At 36.4% G+C, this 19,471-nt stretch overlaps 1 protein-coding gene across 5 annotated transcripts in view; it reads left to right on the forward strand.

Moving 5' to 3' along the window:
- kcnn2 (potassium calcium-activated channel subfamily N member 2) overlaps positions 1-19,471 on the forward strand; it is a 553,897-nt gene that overhangs the window by 511,201 nt on the left and 23,225 nt on the right. For all 5 annotated transcript variants that reach the window (XM_039758938.1, XM_039758937.1, XM_039758939.1 and 2 more), the window contains 2 exons: positions 14,534-14,644; positions 14,746-14,873. In XM_039758938.1, coding sequence (XP_039614872.1) covers positions 14,534-14,644; positions 14,746-14,873 — 239 coding nt within the window. The remainder of the gene's footprint in view (positions 1-14,533; positions 14,645-14,745; positions 14,874-19,471) is intronic.

Genomic DNA, 19,471 nt, shown 5'->3' on the forward strand with positions numbered 1-19,471 from the left:
GAACAATCCATGGATAGGGCTATCAAAGGTGGAACACACAAACACTCAAACACTATGATCAATTTAGCATGGCGAGTCCACCTAACCTCCGTGTCATTGGACTGTGGGAACCCATGCAGAAATGGGAAGAACATGCAAACTTCATACAGGGAGAACCTGGGGCAGAAACCCTGGCCTGCTTTTTTTGTGAGGCAGCAGCACTGCCACTGCACACCTGCCTATCTATCTAATTCTGAAAACTCAACATTTTGTGAAATGACACAGACATCTTGAGATATACAATATGAAAGAGCAAGACTATGAAGAGGTTTTTAACACCACTTGTTCTGCTAGCACAAAGGTGATTCAGAGTAAATTTAGTGTGACATTTGTTAATTGAATTTGAAGCATTTAGTTAAATCTTGATTGTTTGATGGACTTAAACATCAAAATGCAATCTTTTAAAATATATACTCAATAGTTTTGATATTTAATTTATGGTATTTATAGACTGTAACACTCTAGCATAATCTAAATTAGCACATTCCAAAATTATAGCAAGTAATGCAATCTATTTAAATGATCTGTTTCATTCAGATGCTTCCTCTTTGATAAGGAACATACTGAATTCAGTATGAATGAATACAATTTGATATTAATAATTCAAATCCATTCAATTTATTGTCATTATCTGTGACAGTACAATGAAAAGTGTTTATTGCTAGTCCCACTGGTGCAGAAGCATGTATCAACACATGGTACAACAATGCCGGAGACACAAATCACCGAACAAGGCAACAGCAATAAAAAAGATGCTTATCGATAAATATGTAACTATCAAAATAAAAATAAATCAAGATATAAACAAATAACATGTATCAGTTACAAGGAGACAGGATAAGTACCTGAGCTGCAGACTATCAGTAAAATTGAATCAGTGGTTCATCTACTCTATTAATGCCACTACAATAAATCACAAATTGTCTTCAAAAGCAAGAGTGAATTATTAATGGTAAGAACAATCCTTCACAAAGTTCTTACTCTCCGTATTTCTCTGATGAATTCTTTTCATATTCAGAAAACCCACTAAGGGAAAGGCACCTTTCTTCTGAGAACGTGTCTTAAATACAGTATGTCCAATGTCTTGCATTTTCCCTGTCTTTCAGCTCTCTTTAATTTTCTACATATATAGCCCTTACATTGAATAGTTTGCAGCTAACCCCACCATTTTCACTGCTTTCCATACTACCATCTGCTTTTAACTTTTTTTTTTTCTTCTAATGCATTACTTCAGCCCCCTGAGTATAGCTATTAGCAACCCACACATGCCATTAATAGGTTTTTACCTTCGCTGTTCATATTACTTTGCAATAAGTTTCTGGTTCTCTTACGTCTTATTACCTTCATTTATGTTCTTTTTCCTTTTTATCAACACTTGAAAGTTCAAAGAAAAGGGAATTTACTGAATTAATAGTTTTTCTTGTACTTTTTTTAAAAAAAAAAAGAATATCCTTGAAACAATACTTCCTAAGGAGTCACATAAAATTGACTTGGCCAACTTGTTTAGGTTCTCTTGTAACATATATAATGACTGACAATACGTAAGATGCAAAATTTTCACTTACATTTTCAGTATCTTCACCTCTAATATTAACATTACATATACATATCTTGCTGATTTCTAATACATTATTTAAAGTTACCTATGGAGGGCCACTTATTTTTGGTAACTATCAACTTCCTGGGTTATCTTTATTATTTGTTTTGATTGTAATGTACATAAATGTGAAATCAATTGTGATCTAGTTACATCATGGATAAAAAACTTTCATAAACATGTTAAACGTGCTTTCTACATTTTGGACTGCTAAGTGACAATAATCCTCAGTGTAAGCTGCAAATGTATAGTTAATAAAGAAATTATTCATTGAATATACTGAAAATTGTTGCAGTCACTGGAAATAAAAACAGAAGTAGACAATGACCAATCCATTTAAAAACATGTTTTGTGACTCTTTTAAATGAGTCATGAAATAAACTGCAACTGATGAAAAACATCTGATTATCCATCCATTATCCAACCTGCTGTATCCTAACTACAGGGTCACAGGGGTGTGCTGGAGTCAATCCCATCCAGCACAGAGCACAAGGCAGGAAACAAACCCCGGGCAGGACGCCAGCCCACCTCAGGGCAAACGTCTCATTATGCATTAGGAAAGTCAACTCTCATATTAACTGTTTTCTAGTAGAGAATCATCCACATCATTAGAGTTTAGCAGTACAGGGCTATTCAAAATGAAAGAGCAGATTTCAAAAATTTATTTCAAACAAACTGTATAAGATAGAAACACATTCCGCACATCAATGGATAGAGGAAAGTTCAAAGTTTGGTCCAATGGTCTTTGAGGTTTTTTTACAGTGGCAGGAGTGCCATTCCTGCCACTAGCCCTCAAGTTTTACCTGCAAGTTGAAGGATATGCTTGCAAGGCTGGATGCAGGTTAATGTCATATCCAGCATGGAATAATTGCAGGTTAAGGGTCCTGCACAAGGTCTGAATGGAGTGGAATCAATTCTGGCGTTTACACGATTTGAAATGGCAACCCTATGATTTCCGGTACAGATCTCTAGCCTCAAAGCCACCATTCTGCCTATTATATGTGAGACAAAGATATCTGCATAAAGTAAATTCTAATGGATCTTATTTGTTTTTTTGGCACCATACATACCGTACTAACATTCTGGTTACTATTATTATGAAAGTATGCTGTGTTTTGTTGGAAACAAATACCTTTAATTAAAGAAGTCAAAGATGCTGGCAAAAACAGAGCATGACAATAGACTGGCCGCAGACAATCACTGACCTACTTCATCTAAAAAGGCCCTGTGTGTACTCAAACATTTGGTTTTAGCAATTTTAATCTAACTTGGAAAGAATATCTTTTGGCAGGTTAATATTTAAAGGTGTACTTTATTAGAATGTCTTGCCTTAAAAACAACAGTAAATTCAATAGTTATCAATTATTAAAGTCAATAGATGCAAATTCATTATTTTATAGAATCATGATTGGTTTTGTACACTTAACTACTCAGTTCAAGAAGCATTTGTTTTATAAATTGAATTACAAATCATAGTATGTTATTAAAAAAGAATATTTAAAAACAATTGTCAATTCATATTTAGCAGAACGCAAAGATTAATTGAAAAGCATTTAACAAAAGAGGCATATTACAACACTTTGCGTAGCATTTTGCATTTCTTTTCCATAGATAGACTGCAGTTTTGTTGGTCCATATAAACTAAAAAAAACTGTACTTAAATTGTAGAATAAGATAAAGTAAGCTGAATTATAAATAAATAAATCCGTAGACTATTTGAAACTAACATATTCAATTAGCTGCGGTGGGTTGGCACCCTGCCCAGGATTGGTTCCTGCCTTGTGCCCTGTGTTGGCTGGGATTGGTTCCAGCAGACCCCCGTGACCCTGTGTTTGGATTCAGCGGGTTGGAAAATGGATGGATGGATGGATATTAAATTAGCTTAAAAAAGGTTTAGTTCAAGGATTTGTTGTAACAAATAACGGCAGAGAATTACGAAAAAAACATTGGATCAGTGCTGAGGGTGTTGTGCACTTTGAGCAGGTTGTCACATAAGGGGGGTTCTGCATAATAAACAACAGCCAGCAGCTTTACCAACATCCTTCTCTCAGCTACCATCTCCAGAGTGGCCAGGCTTGTCCCAGAAAAAAGCCAGCCTTCATGATTAACTTGATTAGGTATGATGGCATCTCCTGTTTTCTCTTAAACATAATTAAACAAGAGAAAAATATAGAAGAATATCATACCGATTAAAATATTACATGTAAAGTGTTATTTAATTAATGATTACATTAAAATATGTTTGAGGTGTATTCTTTTTATACTAAGTATTTGCTAAGTCACTCTTTCCTTAATTTATAAAACATGGTTGTAGACCAACATGCTGCTGAGCTGATTCCTGTGCTAGGCTAATGTTTTGACAAGTTAACAATATTATCTCTGTTTATATTTTTAAGCCTTCATTTGCAAATATATACTATACTATATATACTGATCTGTTCCATATGAGCACATGATACATGGAATGTGCTCTAATCTCAGTAGGCAAGAGGTTTCTTGGCCTTTGTCTTTCGATCTCTTCCCCCATCTGTCTCTCCCTTCTTTTCACATTCCATATTCTGCATCAGCCTATTTACATTATATCTTTAAATAGTCAAAACAAAAATGAAAGTGTCTAGTTTATAAAAATAGCTTCTGGGCATTTGGAAAGCAAGGTTTGACATTATTCTCTATAGTTCAAGTTGTTTGGTGATTAAAATGTTGTTAAAGGAATGCTCCACCCAGCATTATTTTTTATATGTTTCTTATCTCATATTTGTAGTGATATTTCTAGTTTGTAGTGATGGCCAAGATTTTGTTTTTATTCTCACAATTTCTTGCAGAATGGAGAAAAACTAATTTATGATATAATAGAAGCCAATAGTAACCAACAAAACAATCTCATGTTACTTATGCTTTTTTACTAAAATAAAGTTAAATATATACTTCTGAAACTATCAGCACATGTCATTAAAAGGAAACTTAAGGCCTCATGGGAGTCTTTTTGAATTGAAAACAGGATACTTGACCAACAAATGAGTGGGAGAGGCAGGTCTTACCTTCAGAAGGTACATACAGCAGAATAGAAGACTGTCTACTATTATGTGCTTACAGACTACAGGTGTGTGTTAACTTGGACAATGAAAACTAATTTTTTGTACAGGTTATAACAGCTGGTCGAATAACCATGCACAGTATACACCTGTCAATCGAAAAGGTAACAGTTTCTCTGTAATACATTCAAGTATAAAACCCCTTAACAGGACAACAGAAAATGGGGAAAAAAGACAAGGATCATTTACATACTAATGCAGATTAAAGGGTGCAAAAGTGGGAAAAATATTTTGTTTAAAATATACAATTAACAATGTACTAAATGACAACAATGCTTCATCAAAAATTCAAATTAATAAAAACCCAAGTGGTAAGTCTTTACTAAAACAGATAAGTTTGTCAATTCCGTTCTTCACACCTCATGAAACAACATTTAAGCTGTGGATCCAGCAAGCCTCTAATCTCAGTAATACAATATTACAGTCTACACCTCTGGTTTGTAGTTTTATAAACTCAATGAAAGGATAATGTAACTGTGTACAGGTGTAGGATTTATCAGTGAAATACCTGTAGATATTCACGATATGGTTTTGTTTTACATTAACAAAATAGTCATGTATTATGCAGTGTTTCCTCATGACCTCTTTATTTAATATTCACTTTGACAATATTGATCTGACAATGCCACTTTTAGTTTTGTTAAATTTTGCCTCTTTCTAAATAAAAAAAGTTTCGATCTAATGTCAGTATTAAACATTCCCATCACAATAAATGGTAAAGTAACAAAAAAAAAAAAAAAAAAAGATCCAAACCATTTACATTATCAAAGTCATATACTTGGTAATTTACAAAGAACAAAAAATTGAATTGTGACACACAATATAACAATAGAACCTACTGTATTTAAAATTCTTAAATATAAAGAAAGGATACCAGTCTTTTTGAGGGTTCCTCTTCACAAACCAACCTACAGTTACAAAAAGTTAACCCAATGTGCATGCCTTTGGGAGCAGGATATGGAACTCAAGCCAGGACACTGAATCAGTGAGACGGCAACACCATGGGTACTACAGCCAAGGTGCATCTTACATTGTGTTTAAGATGACCTGTTTGCCCTGAAATCATATTAATGTACTTAGTTTACCAATGTATTTTTTTAAGAGCAATTATAAAATAAAACTGTAAGTTGTTATTATTATTATTATTATTATTATTATTATAGTAGGTATTATTATTGTCGCTATTATTACAGTAGTCAAAGTACAGCATTGCCCAGTTATGTCTAGATAATGGGGAAAGGTAAGAAAGCAAATATTTATATGTGTTTTTAATTGTTGACCCTTTTGTCATTCCTGGCTGAATTACTAGTGGCCCTTACATTATCTGCACTACCTCTCTGATAACTATCAATTTCTGTGCTCTCAAGTAACTATTCTTGGAAGTATTACCATCATCATCATTGTCATCACAGTAAACTTGTCATCACCATCATCTTAAAATGTTTCTTGTTCTGTTTTTTCAAAAAAAATAATTTTGTTCTGGTATAACAACTTCCTATTCTTATACAGTATCCTTGTATTGTGGTTGCTCATTACAAGGCTGTTTGAGAGAGAGAGAGAGAGAGAGAGTTACAATGATAATATGGACAACACTTTTTTCCTGATCTTGGCATATCTGGATTCACACTAAGGCTTTCTTAAAGATAACATTTTGTTTTTTTTTATTGGGTGCACATGATTCTAACTGCTGCAGACCTGAGAACATCCTACATACAGTTGGTCACGTGAGAAACAGCTGGATGTCAAATAATTCATTACCTTCAGCTGAACTGTTCGGCAATACAACCCCAATTCTCAGTGAAACATTTAAAACATGTTGAAGTGAATATTTTAAGTTGTATCAACAGTAATATGCATGGGAAATGTCATGAACTTTGACTCGGCTGTTTTGGAGTGATGCATTTTTTGCACCTACCCCATCAGAGCCACCCATCTTGATGAAATTTTGGAAATGCCATGTAGGCTACGTATTAATTTGGTTCAGCTTTATTATACATACACAATTTCATTAAGATTAATTTAATGTTTTGGAATAATGTGCAGCAATTTGTTGCCCACCCAACCATCACAACCCCCAATACAACGCCCATCCCCAATTAAATTTTTGAAATAGCATATAGCCTATATTTTAAGTTGGACCAACAGTAATCTACATGGAAAATTTCATGAAAACCAGTTCAGCTGTTTTTGCATACTAAGGTCCTTAGTATGCAAAATGGATTCAAAGGGCTGATAGAGGATGTTCCAATTTTATTCCTCTTGTTCTTCTTTCAGCTGCTCCCATTAGGGGTTGTTACAATGGATCATCTTTTTCCATATCTTTCTGTCCTCTGCATCTTGCTTCATTACACCTATTACCTGCATGTTCTCTTTCATCTCATCTCATCTCTTCTCTTAGGCCTGCCTCTTTTCCTATTGCCTGGCAGCTCTATCCTTAACATCCTTTTCCCAGTATACACAGCATCTCTCCTCTGGACATGTCCGAACTAACGTAATCTCCCCTCTCTGACTTTGCCTTCCAACCATCCAACCTGAGCTGACCCTCTATTGTACTCATGTCTAATCCTTTCCATCCTCGTCACACCCAAATCTTAACATCTTAACAACAAAACTCTGCCAACTCCAGCTCTGTCTCCTGTTTTTTGGTCAGTGCCACTGTCTCCAGCCCATATAACATAGTTTCCCTTTCACTCTTGCTGGTACCCGTCTGTCACAAGGATATTACAATTTTATTGATAAAGATTTACTTAGTTCAAGATATAGAGGTACATATTCTATAAGTACTGTGGAATTTTGTTATAGGGGTGTGCTACCAAGATACTCTTTCAGTTAGCTCTATTTAATTTGTAAGCGTTCTCTTACAATTTGAAAGACATGCGTGTTTAGGTTAACTGGCAATGCCAAATTGGCCCCGTGTGGGTGTGTGATTGGGCTATCAAATCTGCTGCTCGCCATGACCCTAACTGTATTAAGCAAGTTGAAGACATGTTGAACGATATGTTATGCAATGTTATGAATAAGGATGTTAGTTTATGGACATAAAATATTTTTAAATTGCAGAATGAATTTAACATTGCTTGGTATGCAACTAACTTGTTAAACACTGTGGAGTTCACCCCATATAACGTTAATATTTTAAAAGTTTCAAAAAGTAAATGCAGTTTTCCTAGTTCAATATACTATGTCCCACTACAAGGACTGAACTCCAGTCATTAGGCAAAACCTGCTAAACCTAAGTTAATCCATAATCATTGTGATATTGTAATTTCTATAATTTTGGCATATATCAGAAATAAAACAACTAACAATTAATGGCAATAGCTGAGTGCATCAATAAAAATAGTAATGATATATAACATTTGTTACGATTTATATTTCTTTTTATTAGATAAAATGCTATATATAACAGTTGTGTAAGGGTACAATTTTCGTTGATGCATCTTAAGGAAATATGGATAGTCATGAATCTGCAAATGCTTTACAGCTGACACTAAAAAACTGTCATGTTTGCTGTGGAGCCCTTTTCTTCATCTGTTGTAAATTAGTGCTATGCTTTTAATAAGATTAAAATTTAGACAGAAGTACAGTATATATAGCCAGTTGAGTTAACAGTCACAGCAGAATGGAGTAGCAATTCATGGATGTCACCATGAACTAGAAATCAATCCTTCACCAGGCAAGTATATTGACACCAATTAATGTAAAAGTATTTCTTGCAAGTATGGGAAGAAGAAAAGCCTTTAAAGGGCAACCTTAAGAGCAAGAAGGGAACACACTTCATTGAGAAATCTTCCCAGAATATTAGGATTCATTCATTTTACTAGAAAACACCTACGATACAAAATATTGATGATAGTATGCTAAGAGATAAAGTAATGTATTGTACTGAAGTTTTATTCACGTGCCATCAGCCTAACAGAACACTGACAACAATATGCCAGAAAAGGCCAGTATTGAATTCAGTGGTATTACTTAATAATTTTATTCCTAAAATGTCTTTCCTGCTATCGCAAAATATCTCCTGAACTATGGGGCTTCTCCAGTTTGCTAATGTATAGTGTGGCACCCGGCCGAGGCAGGAGCCCGGCCGGGACGCCCAGGAGGACCGGAGGAGGGCCTGTACCTCCGCCAGACCACAAGGGGGTTTCTGCCCTGGTTATGTTGGTGGCGCCCAGGTGCCTGAGGAACCCTGGAGCCCAGCACTTCCGCCACACCAGGAAGTGCTGGGGGGAAGACGACAGTCTGGGGTGTGGCTAGGACTGATTGCCGGAAAGCAGCTGGAGCCCATCCGGGTTCCTATAAAAGGGGCTGCCTCCCTCCAGTCATTGGCAGAAGACGGGTGGAAGAGGACGGAGCTGGAGTGAGGACTGGAGGCGGCCAGGAGAAAGAGATGCACAGGACTGTGTGGCCTGGACATTGGGGAATCGGTGCTGGAGGCACTGGGGTTGTGAGTGCACGAAAATAATTTGTATATAGTTGTAAATAAACAGTGTGTTGGGTGGAACTATGTTGTCTGTCTGTCTGTGTCCGGGCCAGCGTCCACAATAGGAAATGTAATAATTTCCTTCTCATCTACTAAACACAATCATTGATGATTATTTGTTTTCAATTGTTCATTACTGGTTAATTTTCTTTTAGTTTATATAGACTGGGATAAGACAAAGCATATGCAAAGTGTAGTAGCTAACTGACAAGACAGACTTAATTATGTAGTTATGTCATGCCCACTTAAGCAATATTGTTGTTCAAGTAAAACTGCTTGATTATTACACTTCAATAGAAAAAAAATAATTATTGTAAATGGCAACTTCTCTGTGGGTTAAGAATTCATTTTGTTATCAATATTGGGCCAAATTGCAGTTTAGTCTGTGTCTAGAAGTATATACTGTAAGCTATGTCCAACGTAAAGTATCTGTATATCAAGTGATAATCAAAACAGGAACTATGATCTTTACTGAGTGCAGTAAAAGTAAATGTAGATATCCAGAGATAGTTGCTGAGCAGTGTTCCCATGTTTATATTCAATCAGTAGGTTTTGCTTTACTAATTTGGAGAGTCATGCAACTTTTGGAAGTTTCCTAAATATTTAACTAAAATGATACAGTAATTATTTCTAACTCTTCTGAATGTACATAAGTGATAACTGATGTACAATACATTTTACATGAACAAGAACTGCAGTAAATAAAGTGAATTGTGTAAGAATAGAATTACCTGATAATTTATTTCTTTTAGCAATATGGCTTTACATTTAGGAATGAGAACAGTAGGAAAATGAAAAAAAGCCACGGAATGAAGGGCAAGAGAGTGGAAAGAAAAAAAGGGAGCAAGTCTCATGCAAAAAATGGTAAAATAAAAGTACAGTGTAAAGCAGCAATTTAAAACAGCAATGTGAATAAGGCGGTTTGATGCTAAACCTGGCCCTTTGCAAACATGTGAAATGGATCATACGTTCTTTGTTTTCTCAGCTTGTGGTGGCATTAACTGTGATATTTATAGTTATTTATACTAGATGTACAGTTAATAAACCTTTTACCGATTTTTTCATAGAGAGCACTATTAAGAAGCATTTATCAGTTTTACCATTTTAGAAGAACTGAAAACAAGATTTAATTTGTATTGAAAGATGTAATTATGCTTTTCCATAAAGTACAAAGCAGGTAAATGGTTTACCTCTGAAAAACATTTTCTACTAATGTGTCTAGATGAGTCGTAAATAAACTGATAGAAACTCTCATTGCAGCAAGACTATTTATTGCTAGTTTGAGAGTTGACACTTCAGTCACATTAAGCTGGTAATAAACATAGTCCTTTTGAGTGCCACCCATGGAGTGCAGAGAAGCAAGCTCCCTAAAGCAATCCATGCTCACCGCTCATGGCTGTTTGTTCTAACAACTATGAACCATGCACTGTTGTCACTGTTGCGATTGACGAATGTCACTGATTACACTGTCACTGTGTGGAGACAGCTGCACTGTGGCATGTCAGTACCCACTTTTGACAAACTGATAGGCAGCAACAGGTTAGCCGGTGACAACTGAGTTATTCAGAAATGTCCTTGTATTTCCGAATGCAAAAATGTAGACCATGTTGTCTTATTTGTGATTCAGCATCAGGATATTCATTTTCTGTCTACATTGGAATTATTGTTAGTCATGCTATGTCGTATACTAGTTTCAGCAGTGATAAGCAAAACAAAGCAGTCAACCTAAGCAGTAGATGGATTGAGGATAGTACAAAATCACCTTTACTTGAATTCCCTAGCATCTTTACTTTTCCTTAAAACTAGTAGTGTTTTAAGAAATTGAACTCTAAGACAAAACGACTACAGGCCATTTCTGACTCATTACGAGACCCTGGGCAAGTCTCTTAGCACACCTATATTCCAAAGGTAATAACATGTACCTAGACAACTGTAGCATTTCTTTGAACACTGTTAACTGTAAAAGGTCCTTAATATATAATAATGATTGTTTGATCACAACAATTATAATGTAAGAATTTAAATATTCATGAGTGGAATCATTATGAATAGCAGTGAGCCTCCGGGGATGCAACATTACAATGTTATAGCATACTTAAATGGATCTAAGTAGCATTCCCTTGTTAGACAGCTTCTTATCTTTATGTTTTTGTAAATCAATACTGAGAAATTTACAGCAATCCTAATCATCCGAATCATAAAATACCAGTAACGGCACACTGCACGATTACGTGCGGTGAATACACTTGACTTGAGCATTCATAGTTTTCATACTCTTTCTCTGCAAGTTTAGCATTTGTTCACTCAGAGGTTGATGCGCTTACTGCTTCCTGAGCAGCTCTTCTTTTTCTCTTCTTTCATTGGCTTCTTTTCGCTTTAAAACTGATTAAGTCAGTGTTTGTTTTGCAATTACTTAGTACGTTTTCTTTAATTTTTCACTTAAGCTGGCACTTAAATTTTCAATCTGCCTCAAGAATGATTTAAGATATGAAGAGGTAGAGGAAGTGACGGCGAAGGTGGTAGAGATGAGAACTGCGCCTGTACACAGGCGCCACACAGCCGCCCTGCTGGCCACTGCCTAGAGTTAATTCTATAATAAAATAAAATAAAAATAAAAAGAGGAATAACCTTGGAGGTCAATCATCACCCCGAAAGCGGATAGTAGAGGTCATATGGTATATGTGTATCAAATTTCAGGTCAATAGGTGAAACGGTTTGCAAGGTACAGGTGATTTAAAATCCTGGACAGACAAATGGACAGCCACAGTATCATATTATATATAAAGATTTTATTTTAAACAAGCATTTCAATAATTTATAGTGAATTGCTGAAATAGCACTTGATGTTGATTTCTAAAATAATGTTTCCACGTTAAATGTATACAAATTTTAATTAATTGCAATCATTTTTAGAGTCAGAGTGGGTTATGTTTTTATTATATTAACTCACCGTTAAATACTTGTAAAACAATAAAAAAGGAATTTCTCTCTTTTTACACATGCAAAGTTATAATTGTATTTATATTGCAGATGTACATGGTGAAACCGACCTCAGACTTTGGCTTGCTTTTTCTAAACCCACACCACTGCTATCCTTGTTCATAGCCTTGTCACTTCTCATCTGGATTATTGCAATTCCCTTTTCTTTGGTCTTTCTCGCAAATCTCTTTATAAGCTTCAACTGGTCCAGAATTCAGCTGCCTGCATCATTACTAGAACCCCCTCTATTCACCATATCACTCCCATTTTGCAGCAGCTTCATTGGCTTCCAGTTCAGTTCCGAGTTCAATTCAAAATTCTCCTACTAACTTTTAAGGCTATCCACAATCTTGCCCCTCCATATCTGTCTGACCTCCTCCATGTTGCCATTCCCTTCCGTGCCCTTAGATCCTCTTCCTCCATCCATTTGACTGTCTCCTTCATCCGTCTTACCACTATGGGGAGCAGAGCATTCATTTGCTCTGCTCCCCAGCTTTGGAACTCACTAGCACCTGAGCTTAGAAATATTGAATCATTTTCACTTTTCAAATCTAAACTTAAAACTCATTTGTTTAAGACTGCTTTTTCTCTTTGATTACAATTGCTCTGTCCGATTTTTACTTTTGTATTTTACTTTTGTTTATAATCTGTGTTTTGTCTATTGTTCGGTGTCCTTGAGTGTTTAGAAAGGTGCCTACAAATAAATAAAATGTATTGTTATTTGTTTTACAGAAATGTTAAGATAAGAAAAAATACAATATATTTTATGACATATACCATAATTAACACAGTTGGCCTCTGATGAGTAATAAAGTACATAGATTGCACTTAAAGTGTTCTGCATTAGTAGCTAATCATTATGGTAAATGGTATTCTGCTTAGCCTTGAATGTAATCTTTAATAGTTTAATAATAATAATGGAAGAGACAAAAATACAAACCTTTCATAGTTCAAAATAACTGGGATGATTCAATGTATCAAAATAACAACTTAAGTATTTAAATCCCATTACTACAGATTTACTTGTAATAGAATATTGCTAAGTTAGGTAAAGTAATTTCTTTATGAATATTTTTTGTCTTTAAAATTAATTTCAGTTAAAATTTCAGAGCATGCATTCAGTTAATGTAAATTATATGCCATTAAATATGTAATTATCCCATCTCCAAAACCAACAATGAACATGCAAGATTGCCTTCTGATAAGCTCTAAAATAACGGATTTTCAAACAAAATTTCATTTATTGACCATAAAAGAAATTAAGCAACTGTTACATAAATCATGTCTTTCTTATTATGAATATGGAGAAAAGCCTATCAAGACAATGAACTGTGAGAAACATAAGAAAGTGGCTTAAAATGCTACTGCAGAAATCAATAATGCATCTCAAACCAACGTTATTGAACACAGAGGTATAAGTAACATATTTAAAGAATATTGTAAGATATATTGTTGATTATCGTAGTGTAATGAAATTGCTCATCTTACAGGCCATTTTTTATTCACCAGTGATTTTAAGTTTCTTGTCACAATTCGTGTAAAAAGAAGAGATAAGAGGAAATGCTTTCTTCTGTGGTTTGGCAAGATTAAACTGTATATGTTAAATTTAGACATTTATTAGAAAATCTTGGACACTTAGTCAAATTATTATACTTGCAAACTTCAGCAACAACAGAGCTATCAGAGGTCATACTATTCCTGGCAGTAGAAAAAGCTTTTTGAGTTGAATCAGGTTACTTCTTCGCAGCATTAGGCAAAATTTGGGTTTTAATCCAGAATTTCCTCTCAGCATTCCATTTTCCTGCCATATTTTCAAAGATGAGTGGGTTAGGTTAATTGGATATTCTAAATTAGAACTGAATATGTGTGTGTTAGTGAACCCTGTGATGAACTGGCATTCTTTTCATGACTGTTTCAAACCGTGGCCGCAGTGCTGCTGAGATTGGTTCTTGCCCCTACTACTGAACTTAAGCATGTCTGAGAATGTTATTATATGTTTAAAGTGATCACCATTTATTAATCCTTGTTATTGAATATTGTCTCCTGGATTTTAGAGATTAGAGTGTAGCCAAGGAAAATTAATACATATATAATTAATTGTGCAAAAAAGTAATAACTTTTATTTACATGCCCTACTATGCTATTTAATACTATGAATTAGAGTGCAAGACAATATGTAAACGTATTGTAAACATCCGTTACCTAAGATATTCAGATTTAATTCTTATTGTTATACTTGTAGAATTTATGTTAATATGATGTGAAGAAATATTGTTTTACTAGGATTTCTTTTTTTGTAGACAAACAATACAGAAATTAAGAAAAATTGCTTTTTCTTTACAGGGTGCTGGTTGTACTGCTCTGGTAGTAGCCGTGGTTGCCAGGAAATTAGAGTTGACCAAAGCTGAAAAACATGTGCATAATTTTATGATGGACACACAGCTGACAAAGAGAGTAAGTGATGCCTACCTGACCAAAATCACATTTAACCTGTATACCTATTTTTTGTCCCATTATTTAGGATGTTCATTTGTAATATTTTTTTTTTCATAAAGGTGAAAAATGCAGCTGCAAACGTACTCAGGGAAACATGGCTAATATACAAAAACACCAAGTTAGTAAAAAAGATAGACCATGCACGGGTGAGGAAACATCAGCGTAAGTTCCTGCAGGCCATTCATCAGTGAGTATTTCTTCTGATTTTTTTGTCCTCACTTTTTGTCAAAATCAGATAATTCAGATGTCATTTTAGAAATTGAGGATACAGTTGATTCCATAAAAAAGTTGGTCAGTTTTCACCAAATTATTTAGGGGTTATTTGTGTGGCTTGAAAGTGAATTCATTAAAAGAAAATGTCTGCGTCTAACACTGAGTTGTAAGTTAGAAACTAGCTTTATGGATTTCATTGACAAAAGGCTCTTAGAAGTGAAAATAATGGATAACAAGTCTTCACATCAGTCAAACAGGTCCACTACAGTTCAAATGTACTGATTTCAAATGATGTGTAAACCATAATATTGTGCAATCTGCATTCTGTAATTAAAGCAACCACTATTCAAATATAATCAGGCACAGTGCTAATAAAATTATTTTTAGTCAAAACTTTTTTTTTTGCTTTTCTTTTTTAAAGATCAGATACAATACAGTTTACACTGCATTTAAACTCATAACTTCTAGAAAGGAGTAGAGAATGTATTTTTTCAATACATACTATATATTTTTTTTTTAAAAAGCCCTAAACTTCTTTATTGGGACTGCAGCAAAATAAAATGCAAGCTTGCAGATGTAATTTAAAAATCATTTCCATTTTAAAGGTGACCTTTGCTTCTTCATTATGTCTAGATTTTATACAAATAGAGACTACTCATCAACTGTGCATTGGGAAGCATAGAGTTAGGATATTTATTGTTCATAACCAAATAAGCTTTCATTATTTGAATCCTTTTCATACTTAAGCAAGGAAATTTGGGTTTTATTTATTGGAAAATAGATATGTATATGTAATGAATTAATGTTCATATAGTTTAATTTCAATTTCAAAAGGTGAGGACTTGTGCTGCACAGTGTACAAAAATCAGCCAATAATTTTCTCTCTCCAGGTTAATTACTCCCATAGCATTTTGCCAGGATATACCAAGGTTACATCTTTTAATGACTTATATTTAAAGGAAGTACAGTGTACATTATAATACACATGCACAAGAAGAATTGGTTCTATTTTAAAATCTGGAATATAAGAAGTCATCACACGGCTTCTATGATTTTTGACAGATTATATGATTTATCAGTAATAAGTATTTAGGCACTGCACTGACCCTACTGAAAGCTTTCGAAGGTTTGCTTTGGAAAGTTTAATCAATGAGAACAAGGCCCATTTTTAATTGATTGCCTGATTTGCATGTGAAGTGTATGTTAATTATGTTTGGGCAACATTTAAACGAAATTAAACAATCTGCTTCTGTTTCCAGAATTTGCATTTTAAAATATGCCGCATTTTTCAAAAATACTTAAGTTTTGTCCTGAGTTGGGCTAAGTCTAGAAAGAGATAATGTCTTGTAGTTGAGCAAAAATCAAAATTAATATGCTGGCACTTATACACTGCATCCATAAGCAGTTACTTGCTCTTAACACACATGAATTTTGTTGGCAATTTCAGGAAGTAGTTAAGGCTTTGGATTTCAAACTCTGAGGTTGTGAGTTCAAATCCAGCTACTGACATTGTGTGACCCTGAGCTAATCACTTCACTTGCCTGTTCTCCAACTGGAATACCAAAAGAAATTAAACCATTTGCAACTCAAATAGTTCAAGTTGCCTTGGATAAAGTGTCAGCCAAAATAAGTAAATAAAAAATAAAACCAAAACTGCTGATGACAATTCTCCCTAAAACTACTGGTTGTGTCATGATGTTAAATACCAGTATATACAGGACTGATAACAACTGGTAACATGTATGTTATTAGTTTATAAATTCTGTATTTAATTCAATTCAATTCAATTCTTTATTGTCATCTGTACAAGTATAGTACCATGTACAATGAAATGCTTGCTTGCATGTGCCCCTGCAGACAGAGAATATAGACAAAAAAAAACACAGACACACAATAAATAAATTAATATAAATAAGTAAATAAATTAAACCAGAATCCTAGTAATAAATAGAGACAGTGGCAGAAGTATATGTGCAGGTAGCAGTGGCGGTGACACAAGATTACTGATTGCTCATGAGTCTGATTGCAGTTGGGAAGAAACTTTTCCTGAACCTGGAGGTGCGCATCCAAATGGACTTTAGTCGCTTCCCAGATGGGAGGAGGCTGAAAAGTGACAGTGCAGGGTGCCTGGGGTCCCACTTGATAGGTTCACACACAGGGAGCTGTGTGCCCATAATCTGCTGTGCTGAACTGAGCAGTTGCTGTACCAGGATATGATGCATCCTGTCAGGATGGATTCTACAGTACACCTGTAGAATCTGTACAGCATTGTGGGGGACATTCGGGCTTTACTCAGTCTCCTGAGTAAGTAGAGGCATTGTTGGGCTTTCTTGACTACTGCCGCAGTGTGACTTGACCATTTAAGGTCATCAGTGAGGGTGCCTCCGAGGAACCTAAAGCTGCTGACCTGCTCCACACCCTCACCTCCGATGTAGATGGAGCTGTGCTCTGTTGCCTGTTTGCGGAAATCCACAATCATCTCCTTAGTTTTGCTAATGTTAAGGGTGAGGTTGTTGTCCTGACACCATTCTACCATGAGTCTGACCTCCTCCCCGTAGGCCGTCTCATCGTCTTCGCTGATCAGACCTATTACAGTGGTATCGTCAGCAAACTTGAGGATGGTGTTAGAGCTGTACTTAGCTATGCAGTCATGGGTGTAGAGAGAGTAAAACAGGGGGCTCAGCATGCTGCCCTGCGGGGTGCCAGTGTTGATGGTAATGATGGAAGAGGTTTTTCCACCAATACGCACTTGCTGAGGTCTGCCGGTGAGGAAGTCCAGTACCCAGTTACACAGTGAAGAGATAAGCCCCAGATCCAGGAGTTTAGCGATGAGCTGGGATGGAATGACAGTATTAAATGCGCTGTAGTCCACAAACAGCAACCTGGCATAACAGTTCTTGTTCTCCAGATGAGACAGGGTAGTGTGAAGTGTTATGGAGATGGCATCCTCAGTGGACCTGTTGCAATGGTAGGCAAACTGGAGGGGGTGCAGACTGTCAGGAATGATCTCCTTGATGTATTCTAGCACCAGCCTCTCAAAGCACTTCATGGCTATGGGAGTAAGTGCTACTGGGCGGTAATCATTAGGGCAGTCTACTTTATTTTTCTTTGGGACAGGGATGATGGCTGTGTGCTTGAAGCAGCTGGGGACAGATCAAGCTCTCAGAGATGTGTTAAAAATATCCATAAAGACCGCAGCTAGCTCGTCACATCATATTTTTAAAACGCGACCTGAGACTCCATCTGGGCTGGGTGCTTTGCGGATGATGAGTCGGGAAAAAATCTTCCTCACGTCATCCTTGGACAGCCTCAGGCTGGAGTCTTGCAGTGCTGTGGGGGGTTACACAGGCCTGTCCGTGTTAGCGAGCTCAAAGTAGGCGAAAAACACTTCAATTCATTCGGGAGTAAAGTGGTAGTAGCTGTGGCCACGTGTGTCCGGGGTTTGTAGTCCGTAATCAGTTGAATACCCTTCCACATCTGACGAGCGTCTGCCGTGTTGTTAAACTGAGAGTCCACACTGGCGATTTGCATATTTAATGGCTTTTCGGAGATCATACCTGCTCTTTTTGTATGCCTGTGTATCTCCGGAGTGTGTCACAAGAACGACACAAAGACATTGCGAAGATTTGGGGCAGCCACCCATAAAATATTTCCTGGCTGCAAAAATGCTTATTACTAACAGACATGTTCACACAACTGAGTCCAAAACAGAACTGACATACTAAAGGCAAGATGGCGGTTTTATACGCCAGTAAGGGAAGTGATGTCACCAGGTCTGGAACCAGAAGTGACGTAGCTGGCTGCCCCAAAAACAGGTGGAATTTCCTGATAATAGTCTGCAAGGGTTTGAGAGAGAGAATTAGTACACTTTGCCACCTCTGGCCCGGTGTGGAATTGCATTTATTCAAGGTCTTTAGTTGTCTCCTAAACACGCGTGTGTGACAAGTGAAACGCACTGCTGCGATCATGGATCTTCAGCATACATCCAGGGCTTCTGGATGAGAAATACGCATAGAGACTTTGTGGGTACTCAGTCATTCACACATTTCCCGATGAAGCCTGTGACAACTGTGGCATACTCGTCCAGATTCTTAGAGGACTCTTTGAAAACAGCCCAATAAATAGATTCAAGGTAGTCCCTAAGTTTCTTCTCCACTTCCGGGGTCCAACAGTGCACTTCTCGCAAGACCAGCTCTGCGCAGTTCAACTGCTGCTTGTAAACAGGGAGGAGCAGCACAGAGCGGTGGTCTGACTGCCCAAGGTTTCGGCCACGGAAGCGAGCAATATGTGTTTTCGTGTGCGGTATAGCAGTATTAGCACCCCTGGTGGGAAAGGAGACGTATTGGTAGCATTTGGGGTAAACAGACCTGAAACTTGCTTTGTTGTAGTCCCCAGCGATGATAACCAGACCTTCGGGGTGTGTGTTTTCCCAGTCCGTAATGAGGCCATACAGTTCTTTAAGTGCGGTGCTGGTGTTTGCTTGCGGAGGGTTGTAAGCAGCTGCCATGTGTACAGCTGAAAATCCCCTAGGCAGGAAAAGCGGCCAGCACTTGATGATCAGACACTTCAGGT

The sequence above is a fragment of the Polypterus senegalus genome, chromosome 7, assembly GCF_016835505.1.
Source record: "Polypterus senegalus isolate Bchr_013 chromosome 7, ASM1683550v1, whole genome shotgun sequence".
NCBI classification, from domain to species: domain Eukaryota; kingdom Metazoa; phylum Chordata; class Cladistia; order Polypteriformes; family Polypteridae; genus Polypterus; species Polypterus senegalus.